The sequence below is a fragment of the Ctenopharyngodon idella genome, chromosome 12 (assembly GCF_019924925.1).
Source record: "Ctenopharyngodon idella isolate HZGC_01 chromosome 12, HZGC01, whole genome shotgun sequence".
Taxonomy (NCBI): Eukaryota; Metazoa; Chordata; class Actinopteri; order Cypriniformes; family Xenocyprididae; genus Ctenopharyngodon; species Ctenopharyngodon idella.
This window is the reverse complement of record NC_067231.1, coordinates 19,435,255-19,448,308: the sequence shown is the minus strand read 5'-3', so window position 1 is coordinate 19,448,308 and position 13,054 is coordinate 19,435,255. Positions and strand designations below refer to the sequence as shown.

At 34.8% G+C, this 13,054-nt stretch overlaps 2 protein-coding genes and 1 long non-coding RNA gene across 3 annotated transcripts; 2 read left to right on the top strand and 1 right to left on the bottom strand.

Moving 5' to 3' along the window:
- The first annotated feature begins 1,129 nt into the window (after positions 1-1,129).
- On the top strand, positions 1,130-6,404 carry LOC127523619 (uncharacterized). Its single transcript, XR_007932908.1, has 2 exons — positions 1,130-1,647; positions 5,312-6,404. It is a non-coding gene; the product is annotated as an uncharacterized LOC127523619 (long non-coding RNA).
- Positions 6,405-6,507: 103 nt separating this feature from the next.
- pnpo (pyridoxamine 5'-phosphate oxidase) lies at positions 6,508-10,069 on the bottom strand. The gene is made up of 7 exons (XM_051914530.1): positions 9,849-10,069; positions 9,295-9,419; positions 9,062-9,161; positions 8,913-8,966; positions 8,638-8,766; positions 7,807-7,877; positions 6,508-7,681 (listed from the first exon to the last, which is right to left on the bottom strand). The coding sequence occupies exons 1-7, from the start codon at positions 10,035-10,037 to the stop codon at positions 7,516-7,518; spliced, it is 834 nt and encodes a 277-aa protein (XP_051770490.1). The 5' UTR covers positions 10,038-10,069; the 3' UTR covers positions 6,508-7,515.
- Positions 10,070-10,306: 237 nt separating this feature from the next.
- mrpl10 (mitochondrial ribosomal protein L10) lies at positions 10,307-13,002 on the top strand. Its single transcript, XM_051914529.1, has 5 exons — positions 10,307-10,464; positions 10,939-11,108; positions 12,210-12,374; positions 12,457-12,601; positions 12,681-13,002. Exons 1-5 carry the CDS (start codon positions 10,347-10,349, stop codon positions 12,935-12,937), a joined length of 855 nt encoding a protein of 284 aa, XP_051770489.1. The 5' UTR covers positions 10,307-10,346; the 3' UTR covers positions 12,938-13,002.
- The last annotated feature ends 52 nt before the right edge of the window (positions 13,003-13,054 follow it).

The following is a 13,054-nucleotide window of genomic DNA, read 5'->3' as shown; positions in this document are numbered from 1 at the left end:
TTATGGTAAATATCCTGCTCTTTCCTCAGTTATATTTGAACAATGTGGTTTTATAGATTTTTCTGTTTGCCGGTTCACAGCACACCTTATCTAATATGTTCGGCAAAGGGACTTTGGCTGTAAATATGACTGCAGGTGTCTCAAGTGTTTCCAACAAGAGGCTCCTCCCGTCTGTTTTCCGAGAGAGCAGATTAAAATCAGCAAAGAAAAGCTGTGATAGTTTAAAGCTTGAAATAAAGGCCAGTGACCCTATTTTGCAATGTTAAAATCAAAGATAGGATTGTAGTTTTTCTATTTCTTTTAAAAGTTTGTATATCTTGGGCAACTTCTACAACACTGCTAGGCCTACTTAATAACCAACTTTCCTAGGAGAGGCCTTTGAAAAGAGTCTTACATTGTACTCCAAGCAGTGCTGTTTTAATCACTCCAAAGACTATTTCAGCACCTTGCCGGGAACAGAAATCAGAATTTTAATCCTAAATCGGTTAAGCTCTTTATTGGTCTTGTGAAGCACAATGGCTGTAACAGTTAAGGGGAACCATAGGCAATGCTTTATTTTCATATTTTTTGAATGACATTCAAACCTGCTCCTATCTCAGCTGGGGATCCAGTATCCGTCTGTGATTTCCCCACATTATGCAAATGCGAGCATCATCTGTCTGATGGCCTTGCAAAATTAAACATCAGAGGTGAAATTGGGAACAAGCTCAGGTGGCAAATGTCCTTCTGTTGTTATAAAAACCTCATACAATCCACACAAAAAATCCATTTTTATGTAAAAACCACATTTAAGAATGCAAAGTATGTGTGAATAAATACCACTGACCTTTGCATTGGCAGTATGAAAAGCAAATAAACCAGGTCGAACATATGTTTTCTTTGTCAAAAGGTCTATCTATCTGTCTGTCTGTCTATCTATCTATCTATGTTAATTATAAAAACCAAAGAGTGCACAGAATGAAAGGATTGCATTGGAAAATCACATTCAAAGAATTACATTGTTGTTTCCTTTGAGTGGGTGATGCAGCTCATAACACAAGAGTGGATATTATTGTTTATTTTAATACAAAACTATATGCATAGAGTAAAACTGGCATTTATTTACTGTATTGAAATAGTTTTTCTGCAGTTGATTTGGGAAGGTGACTACCTTTTTGGTTGACCATGCAAATGTTAAACCAACTTCATGCTCCCATGAGGTCGTTCACTCGGATTGCCCTCCCTCTTTCGATCACATGGCTGTAACATTTACTCATGTTGCATTGGGTTGGACCTAATGTTCAACTTCGACTGAAACAGTGTATTTGTGTGAGGCTGTATAGGCTGCTGTCTTAGCAGGAGAGGGAGATCAAACAAGACTGATAAAGAGAGAGGGAGGAAGGGAGGGACCAAGAGAGAGGAAGGGGAAAGAGAACACCTGTAGCATGAGATGTTACACTCAAAGCAGACATTCAGAAGGAGGGGGATTAATTAAGAGAAGAGGAAGCAAAAAGGTGAGAAGGTATTAGCAGCTCTCAGCACACTGAACCCGAGTCAGTTAGTGAACACAGGGGGCAGCTTGTTAAAGCGACAATGGTTTAACTTCTTCTGGACACCTGTTCATCTAAACCAAGAGCACTTTTGAAAGAAGTGAACACAACTTTTCAGGTGAGGACTGATCAGATGCTCCTTTTGTGTTTTGATGCTAAGTATGAAGTGTTAAGTATTGTTAAAATATTGTCGGTGAACTGCATTTGTTCTTGTATTTCTTAATTTTGCTTTTTTTTTTTTTTTGCATAGACAAGAAGATTATAGTTGGCATTCTTAGATTTTTTAAATGGTAAATGCATTTTTCATAAAATATTGTTCAGTGCAATTAAACAGTAAAAAACTGGTCCTAACCATTTAAAACAACAGGCATAAAATGAAAGGATTTAAAGTAAAATTAACAAACAGATAAGTCATTTTAAACACAGATTTGAACATGTGTTATGATCACAAATTCTCTTAAAAGAGCCTGTTAAGAACAAAGGCCTCCCTTGATAGGCTGTAGGCTATAGGAAGCTTAAAATGCCTTGTTAGGGCCCAGATGAGAGAGATGTAATATTTGGGACACAAACGGAAGCGATATGATGTCCAGGCCTAGACTTGCAGGCAAACCTGACACCCTCCATGATTGCTCTGAATTGCTCTGGCCTGGCTGTCCTTGGGTTAACCTCTCCTCTCCTCGAGCATTTGTATCACCGGGAAGGCTTTGAACTTGGTTAGTGATTTCCTAGGTTTAGACAGGAACATTGTGCTCTGTCTGTGATCTCTGAGGTTCTTTAGTGCTGCTCAGTCACACAAGTAGGAAAACAAAGTAACTTATTATCTAGCTCTAAGGATATACCTCCTGAGTAGCTGAGCTTCTTGTACACTGTCAGGTGACTTTTAAGAATTAAATGCAAACTATTAAATACAAATATTGTTTTTATTTAAAATGTATTTACTATTTTTGTATTTTCTATAATGCATTTTTATAACGTTTTCTATCAGGTATGAATCAATGTTTGAGTAAAATTCTCAAATGCACATTCATGGGACTTTTTGAGTATGCAGGCGGTGGCTCATAATTCGACATAATCAATAAGCATGAACAATAAAACCATTAAATGAACCTTCACACCACCCTAGCTGAGGAAACCACCTGACTCTCCTAGGATTAAACCTTACAGTCATTTTCAGAGTGCAATAAGATCTCCTCTACATACATCTACAATCTACTTGGCCACAATAAACTAAGTGCAATTAAGGTGAAAGAGTATAGTAGCTGCTTCTAAAAGTGACTGAATCCGGTTGTTATGTAATTGTAGAAGATCAGTGACAAATCCAGTAGAGTCTCTGTTACCTTATAAAATGGCCCTACTCCCTTCTATTAGAAATGCCCCCCTTTATTTTGTCATTGACAGACAATGCAACATTACATGAAAATATTTTCTGTTTTGTGTTAAATTAGGGTTGTTGGTGTTGTCTCTGACCCTTTATGGCAGGGGTTTTCAAACTTTTTTATGCCAGTGACCCCCAAATATGATGATTCCCTCACAAGGAACCATTTTATAAAGGTGTCAAATAAAAACATGCTAAAAAGATATAAAGTACAAATTATTCTTTAAATTATGCAAGAAAGTAGATAGATAGATAGACTGAAAAAAATAACTTGTAGGATTTACTTGATAAAATCCTCGTAATAACACATTTTAAGTAAATTTTACTGCTACTGCTCTGTACAACTTACTTGTTATTATCAAGTAAAATCTACTTACTATTGAACTTAACATTCATAAAGAAATTAAGTAAATATTACTTAATTATATTTGATTTATTTAATTTCAGCTATAGAATTAAGTAACATCTACTTAACTAAGTAAATTTAACAATATTAACTTTTTACTCAAATATAACATTGAATTAAGCCATGCTTTTAAAGTGTATGCTTTACTTAGAAACATGTAAGTAAATAATACAATAACTATTATATAGACACCATATTTACATAATAGAAATAATGCAGCACTCACCCGAGCACAGAGACTTCAATACTTGGTACACAATACACAATGATGGTAACATTCGATCATTTTTAAGTGTGAATGTGTCATTTTGAGTAGAAAATGAACTCCAGATGTAAAAGTAAACCTAACAACAAAAGCAATGATAAAACTGTAAATACAGCTGAAAAAACAGCAAAAAAAAATCCACCTTAATAATGCATGCCCCAGTGCATGATGGGAGCACCAGTATCAGAAAAACTGAGTAGGTTTTACTTAATTTTATATCGTTGATATTTACGCTTTAATTTCTACATGCTTGAATTGAGTACTAATATAAAATTTACTTTGTTTTTTTTTTTTTTTTAACTTCACCACAGAATCATTTTTATCATTGTAGGTCTATATCTACATCTGATGTTTGTATCTTTCTAAAAAATGAAATCCACCCCAAAAAGGATCTGAAATGGTCATGTTTTAGTGGAATTCACCATAAAAACTTTATTCACGTGGAGACGCTGTCTTGTTTTCCTGCATGAACCCTCTATGAACAATATTCTATTAGACACTTTGAAGTATATGGGATGGCAACTGCCAAGTGAAGGGTGTGTTTACAAGAGCCTAAAGAACTGATACTTGAAATCTTATCTCAGACCAATGCTATAAAACCTGCTGAATTCGTTGAACAAACCATGATACATTCTGTAATACATTGTATTTAATGATGACTATGACAATGTTGCTAAGGCACCAGATGTCACACCCTAGTGTGATACCAGACATTCACATTATTGTTGCCAGTATGCAGGTGTGTGAGTCTCCTGTGCTCACAATGGTTGCTATTACAAGGGTAAATCATTGTACATGCTTTGTGATGTGTACAATAGCTATACCCTGTCCAGTATTACATAACAAATGATCCTCTATCGGAGTGGGATGAAATACGAAGTTGTCCATCAAGTTGATGTTCATGTGTCATGGTTCACGCAATGTTATTTTGGTGCATCTCAGATCTCAGGGGAGTGACAGGGGATCCAGTGGTGCTGTTCATTAATTAAACAGCTGAGCAGCAGAGTCAGGTGTCCTCTTGTTATTCTAATCTAATCATTGAATGAGGAGACACACACATATGACCTCACAGAACTAGTTTTGCTGCTCAGAATGTGCTTAATATGCAAAACAGCCTTCATGCTAATGTTCAGATGCTCTAATGTTTTTGTATCCATAAAAACACATCCTAGGGCAAAAACAGTGTGAGTTTGGGTGATAAATGAGAGTGTTATGCTATGCACCGGAGAATTAAGCAGCTTGCAGACTCACTGTTAAATTATGACTTCATATTTCAACACATTACTCAATATCTCTCACCTCAAGCTTTCTAAAATGCAGCAATATTTTTTACTGCAGATAGTTCATTTATAATGTGTAAGAAAAAAATAGCAAGAATACTTTTTTTGTAAAACAACATAGGCTAAATTATTTTTGCACAATTAAATAGCTGGCTTTTATGCTACCATTTAACTAAGGCCAAAAATATACATTTTAAATATTTATGTTTTCTACCCACTTTTAATCTCAGATGTATAAACCTTCAATTTAGTTTCATGTTTTATAGGCCCTATGGCATTTTGCACAGTAAATAGTTCCAAAGCAGTTTTGCAGATATTGCCTTACAACCCACAGTGAGCAATATAAAGTTGACAGTGGCCAATAAAAACTGTTTGAATGAGTTTGAATCTATATTTTCAACATTACTCAATATATTTCACCTCTAGCTACCTAACAAATCTGTATTCATGTTATAGGTCTACCACTTTACCATCTCCTCTTCGCACCTGTCATGGCCGACCCTGCATGGTGGAAACTCACCTTCCTGAAAAAAAAGAAGTCCGAGGCGAAGGTCCTATATGAAATACCGCCTGACTTCAGCACCAACAATGCAAATAAAGACCTGGGAAACGATGCAGCAGACAGCAATTTGGATGCCAGACTAGAAAAAATAGTGGATAAATCTGCGACCAAGGGCCGTCACGTTAAAGTCTCCCATTCTGGGCGGTTCAAGGAGAAGAAGAAGATTCGCTCAACTCTGGCGGAAAACCCAAGCCTTTTCCCTGAAACTGCTCGGACAGACAAAAGCCATGTGGAAAAATAACACGCAGACAAAGAATACCGTTTAGGGACTGTTTATACCTGCATACACAATAACTCAATTTTACTCATTTTTATTTAAATGTGTTTGTTGAGCGGAGTTACCACTGACGCAGCGAAGATACTGGAACAGAAAATTATTATTATTATTTTTTTTTTACCACCCATCATGCTTTAATTTAAAAGCAGCCCTTAAGATTAATATTAAGCAGTTTATATTTCCTGTAGGCGTAAATCAAAAAATATTGCCATGCTCATAAAATACGATATTATCACTATGGGACAAATATACCTGAAAAGGCACAGAAATCTCAATTCTACTAACTTTCGTTTGTAATTCATACAATCCTTTCATTTTTAAATTTCATTTAATGTGGGCAATGGTCATAAAAATGTACATTATTGTGTAATATTAACTAATCTCAAAACGTGGGAAACAGACTGTTGTTTAGCTTGCATTTTGATGGACTGATGTGCCTTTTGATTAGCACTTGATGACGTGTTTATGTTATTTTTTTGTGGTTGAACATTCAGTTGTACATAGGATTTTATCTCTGATTTTATCAGTTTACCATAAAAAGGGTTTAAATTGTGGCATGGACAGCCAAAGTCACAGCACGTGAGAGATAAGTTCTCCAACTACCACTACAGCTTTAATTTGCCCTGTTTAATCTGTACTTTTCTATTGTTTACTGCAATCTTTAAAAAGTTATTGTTAAAATACGCTAAATAAAGTTTTTATTGACATTGCTGAGATGTGATAAAATGTGTAGACGTAGAAAAAGCACAAAAAGAGCCTACGTTGTTTTGACGCCACTGCCATCTGCTGGCAAAAAAGCTCAATGGACATTGCTGCAAAAATTAAACAGGTTTACTACTTTGTTTTACGTTTACAAAAAAGGTCACCAGTCATCACAGAACTACATCCAAATTGACAATTATTTTAGGTCAACATTAAGTTTGGCACATTTATAACAAGCAATTTAATCGAAATATTTCACACTTGTCTTGAAGAATATTTGTTTTATGACTCATGAATGATGTACAAACAGAGCAACAACATGTTGGATGTTTTTTGTTGTGACAAGTCCAAAGTCTATGCTCTCTAAAACAACAGTCAAGGCTGCAAGTACAGCTGTGCTTTTCAATTATTGACAAACATTAGATAGTCAACAGACTTTGCACTTACAAGTAATAGATTAAGAATATGTTGAGGTCAGTTTGGTCACACTTTATATTGCGAGTCTTTAACTACTATGTACTTACATTAAAATTTTTTTAGATATATTGTATTTATTGTGTGTTTATTGCATGTATTGCAAAACACCTTTGCTGCTATAGAGGTGGGATATGGGTAAGGTTAGAGACAGGTTTCATGGTATGGTTAGGTTTTAAAAGTGGGTTAAGGGCTAAGAAAAGGGTCAACATTGTAATTAAAGATGTAATTACAGAAATGAACTACAGCTGTAGCTACATGCAAGTATTTTTGAATATAAGTACAATGTAAAAACAAGTAAGTGCACTGTATCAAATGATTAATTTAAATGTTAGTACATAGTAAAGACACTTAATATTAAGTGGGACCATCAGTTTTGAAGGCTTAAAGACAAACGCTGCAGCAAAGCACCATTTGTAATGCTACACATGATTTATATTCATAAAATCATGTCTACAGTGATCAACAAATAAAGTCTCCTTCCTGGTTTTGGTTAAGACAATACAAATGTAGGACGAATATGGAGTAGTAGGTCTTCACTTGTCAGTTAATGCCCTAATGGCATTATAAATGACAGCTGCTTTCAAGTAATGATGATGTATTGATGTCACAGATGATGATGCTGATTTCACAGCATGCGCACTTTCAGGGGGACAAGCGTTGGTATATCCAGCCCCCCTCTGCTTGATGCTGCATATCCCCCAGCTCAGTCTCTCCCTCTTTTGGCCGCAAAAATACTATTCGGTCATGTAATCTATTGGTCTGACCCTGCCAGAACTCAATCAGGAAGGGTTTCACAATGTATCCACCCCTGCAGAGAAAAAAATATATCCGTGATGATAATAATACTACTACTAATAGTAATAATTATAAAATACAAAAGTTTTAATAAGAACAGAGACAGGAATTTGATATTAATAAACAAAGATTACACACCAGTAATCTGGCATCGGTACATCCGTGTCCTTATACTTTTCTTCAAGCTCTGCATTCTTTTCTCTCAGGTACTTTAAGGGGTACACACAAAAATTGGTCAATAAAACAGGTGCTTGAATGTTTAGCTGAATGCTGAAATAGACTGTGTACGTGTTTTTATTAATATTTTGAATTAGCTTTTATTGTTATATTTTATATATTAGTTTTAATTATAGCTATTTTTATGTCTTTTATTTTTTTCAATATTACTATTTAGGTTTAATTTAATTTTTTAAGTTTACTTTTGGTTTTAGATCAGTTTTAATAGTAATTTTAGTACTTCAACTTTTTTTTCAAAACTGCAAAAACTTTTTTTCAGTTAGTTGCCAAGAGAATATTTCCAATTTTCGTTTAGCTAGTTTTTCATCTAATATTCAATTAACAAAATGTTTTTAATAGTTTTAGTTAACGATAGTAAAATAGGATACCCTGTGCACAGAGAAACAAACGTCTAGCCATCTTTAGAATACTGTCTTTGAACTTCGGTTTTTGCGGTAACTCTGTATATTTCTATGGCATCGTTGTCTGAGAGTAATTAGCTAGTGAAGTGGATTTACTTATTGTAGAGTTAATAAAAGTCGTCATGAGCAGCATTGTAATGTTTGAAGCGGATGTCATAACAAATGTAAGTAGATCGGGAAGATTTTAAAATAAGCGGCTCATTCATAAATCCGTAAGGTCTTACCTTCATGCAGTGGAAATACAAACCATAAGACAGAACACAAGGAGTGCAGCACTGAAAAAGGGGCGGGGCTACATAAGGCCTATAGGATAGTTGGGAGTGATACTCACTTGTCGGCTCGGTATTACGGTGCTCTGCCTGCTAACAACAGCACCGATCTGACTGCTCTTGGGTCTTGAGTGGAAGTATTCACGTGAACTCTCATAGGGGATTCTCTCTACAGTGCCTTCAATACGAATCTGTTTGTACACAAAACTTTACATTAAAATAAATACAATGGGGTCCTAAAATCCAAGACTACATTGAAAATTTTTTGGGACAAATATTAAAACCAAATATAATATTATAATGATCTGATGTCTGAGTTCTAACCAAAAACACTCACCTGCCTGTTTAATGGTTCCCAGTAAAAGACAAGACAGGCGTGGGGATTGCTATCCTATATGATTAAAAAAAGGTAATTTTAAGGCAATAAAGGTGCAAACTTAAACCATATGGAAATTAACTGGATAAAATGTTAATTTAAAGACTCACCAGCTCTGAACCTTTCCTACTCTCATAGTTGGTAAAGAAGCGAAATCCCTCCTCGCTGTAACCTTTCAGAAGGACCATGCGTGCAGAGGGGTGACCGTCCCTTTAGAAGAGACAAGAAAGTTGCGTTTGGGCAAAATTAAATTAGTGAATTATTGCATTATTATATACATAGCCAAAAATTCAAGCTACTCTGTATATTCCCATATACTGATGAACTGCACTGAGCTTCTTACTTGGTGGCTGTGGCAAGACACATTGCATTGGCTTCCCCCACCTCAGGGCATTTAGTGGCTTGATCAAACCAGTTGCCGAATTGTTTAATTGGATCTAAAGAAGCAAGCTGATCTTCCTCAAAACACTGTAGGATGAAATTAAGAAATAGTATGTGTACATAATTATCATATATATTTTTAAAATTAATTATTTACTAAATTACTTTCTCATAATTCTCTGCATATGATCTTAATTAGTAAAAGATTGATGGAAGCACACCTTTCAAGGTCAATTGATAATGCATAAGGTCAATGCTTTAATTAATTATCATTTTTCAAAGGCATTTGGAAAGCACGTACGTCAGTTGCAGACCATAAATAAAATGCCCAATATTTTAGAATTACATTAATAAGGCTTTATACAACTAATACAGAAAATTACCGTTCTTCGTGTCAAGCCTTTTGATGTAAAAATCACTGTTTCTCTGTGCAATACGTCTTTTGAATAGGGTCTGTTGTTATGGACATACACCTGACATAACAACCCCACAAAGCCCAAAATATATGCCTCCCACCTCCTGATCGCTCTTATAGGTCTTTCTCATGTTACTCAGGTCCATGTTGGTGCCGCTGTCCGTAAATTCCCTGCAGAAAAACGAGGTAAATAACGGAGGATTGCGGACTGGCAAGGCAACCCTGTGTTCAATAAACTTCACAATTTTGCTGATGTTCCTAGACGTGCAGAAGCTCAAAAGACGTTTCATGCCTGCAGCTCCAAAACTGCGTCATCACGTTCACGCTCTTACGTAAATGTTATGAAAACTCAATTCGTTTTGTAAACAACTTTTAATTTTTTAATAAAATAAAGAAATAAATACGTGATATTTAATCGTTAATTGTATATTCGATAATTAATTAACATTTTCAGAATAGCCCACACGATTAAAATTTAAACTTTTGTTTTGTATAGTTTGTAAACTTAAAAAAAAAACCTAGCAAACATAAAAAAGAGATTTTGAGGTATTTTTTCTTTTTATATTTATGTTTTTTTTTTTTTTTTTTTTTTTTTAAACATGAACATAACAACAGGCAACAACTTTTATTTTGTAATCACGATACAACAAAACTGTCTACGTCAAATCCGGATCAAGATGGCAGCGACCTTGTGTGGCAGGCTTCTCTCGAAAGCGGGTAAGATTTTGTTTTGATATTGCAGTGTTGAGTTTTACCAAAAACAGAACTAAATACCATATATAACAAGCAATCAATCATCGGCCATTTACCACCATTTACATTTAAACTATGAACTCCATTGTAAAGTTACAGCTGAAAGAGACTATGACGCTGTATTGTAGTCCATCACCATCATCATCATCTATCAGGGACAATGCAATTCTCTTTTGAGCTGTTTATTGGAAATGTGTATTTAACTCTGTACAGTTTACTTAATGTTATTTGGTATATCGCTCTATATTTAGCATTCTGTTATGTATGCATGCTGACACTTTAGATTTTTGTCAAACCTTTGTATTTGTTTTCATGAGAACATTACGTGATGTTTTAATCATGACATTCCTGAATAATTTGTGACATTCTTCACATTCATATCATATTTTGTAGCCTTAATGTTATTTATACCAATATTCATAATATGTCGAACTACAGGATGGCTGCCATTAACCCAAAGTGTTCGACATGGCTCCAAATCTGTCACTCGTCACAGAAAGCCAGTACACATTCTCAAGCAGAAGCTGTTGGCTGTCACAGAGTACATTCCCCCCACACCTGCAGCTCCTCCTGGTGCTCTGGTTCGACGAGTCAGAAAGACTGAAGAGGTTGATCACTGCTGTAGTTACTAAACACTATCTATATTGGAAGGATTTAATTTAATGATTTCAAGTGAATTGTCATTAGTTCAAAATTAGACTGCATGAATACTACTTGTATTCATCACTTTTTCTTATATAATATATTATATACTTAAGGGTTAGTTCACCCACAAATTAAAATTATATCATCAATTACTCACCCCCATGTCATTTTAAACCTGTAAGACTTTTGTTTATCTTTAAAACATATATGAAGAGAGTTTTAATAAAATCTGAGAGATTTCTGTTCCTCCATTGACAGTCCACACAACTACCAATTTGACACTTCAGAAAGCTCTTAAAGAGATTAAGAGATCATAAAACTAATCCATATGGATCGAGCGGTTTAGTCCAAAATTTTTAGAAGAGACTCAATCACTTTATATGAAGAACAGATTGAATTTAGGCTTTTTTTCCACATATAAACATACCGCTTGATACATATGGATTAGTTTTACGATCTCTTTATGAACTTTTTGAAGTGTCAAGTTGGTAGTTGTGTGAACTGTAAATGGTGCGAACAGAAATCTCTCAGATTTCATTTAAAATATCTACATTTGTGTTTCGAAGATGAATGAAAGTCTTATGGGTTTGGAATGACATGAGGGTGAGTAAATGATGACAATTTTTTTTTTCATTTTTGAATGAACTAACCTTTTAGTATTATATACTTACATAATATATTATAATATTATTTATAAATATAATTATTTTAAGTGTCCCATTCTGAAAGCTTGTTTTTCGACACAGAATAATTATAAATGTTAATTGTGACTTTTTATCTCACAATTGTGAGTTTATATATCTTTATATATTATTTTCTCAGAATTGTGATAAAACTCAGAATTGCAAGAAAAAAGTCAGAATTGTGAGGTATAGACTAAACTTGCAGTTGCAAGAAAAAGGATAATTCTGTGGTAGAAACAAGCTTCCATAGTGCATACTATAATAACATATAATAATATGTATTATACAATATATTTTATAAAATATATAATACAATTTTATAGTATAAATATAAGTGTTTCATTTTAAGTGTTCCATTAATGTATATATCAACTCTTTTAGGAAAGTACTCTGGCAGTTCTGTTGAGGAAAGACCTAGAAACCTTGTTTAAGGAGTGTAAGATGATTGCTGTGGTCCAAAACAATGCAATCAATGCAGAGGACCTACTGCAGCTGAAACACAAACTGAAAAGACACAATATCAGTATCAAGTTCTTTCCAAACCAGGTAATGCCAAGCTATAGTGATGGTTACCACTGTCGAGATGTGAGCTACTGCTGTGTGACATTTTATTTGTGTTTCTTTGCAGGTGACGAGGTCTTTCCTCAACAACAGCATTTACAGTAACATGTTGCCTCTATTTGTTGGCCAGACTGTCATATTTGTTAGTAAAGAGCCAAAAGTTAAAGAAATGCTGCAAGCGTTGAGGCGCAGTCCTCAGATGGTGCTGTTAGGTGAGTGTGCCATATACATGAACTTGCATTCAAAAAAGTTGGTATTATCTCACAGACTTTCTGAAAACTTATCTTTCAGGTGCTTGTATAGAGAACACGTTGCTCTCGTATCAAGGCGTTCTCAATTATTCCAAACTCCCGTCTATGACCACTATCCAGGGTGAGCTAGTTGGTGGTCTAACCATGATGACCTCACAGACAGTCTCGATGCTACGACACCATCCAGCTCATCTTTCTGCCCTCCTTCAACAGTATGTCAAACAGCAGGGCTCTGGGGACGCCACAAATGCTGTTACAAATAAAGATGCTTCTACAATACAGGAAGCAGCTGCTTGAATTTTACAAATAGACATGGATGAACAGATTGACCACATGCATATAATAAAATGATATTATTTAAAGTTGCATTTTGGTCATTTGTATACCATAGTATGCCACACTTTAATTTCCACA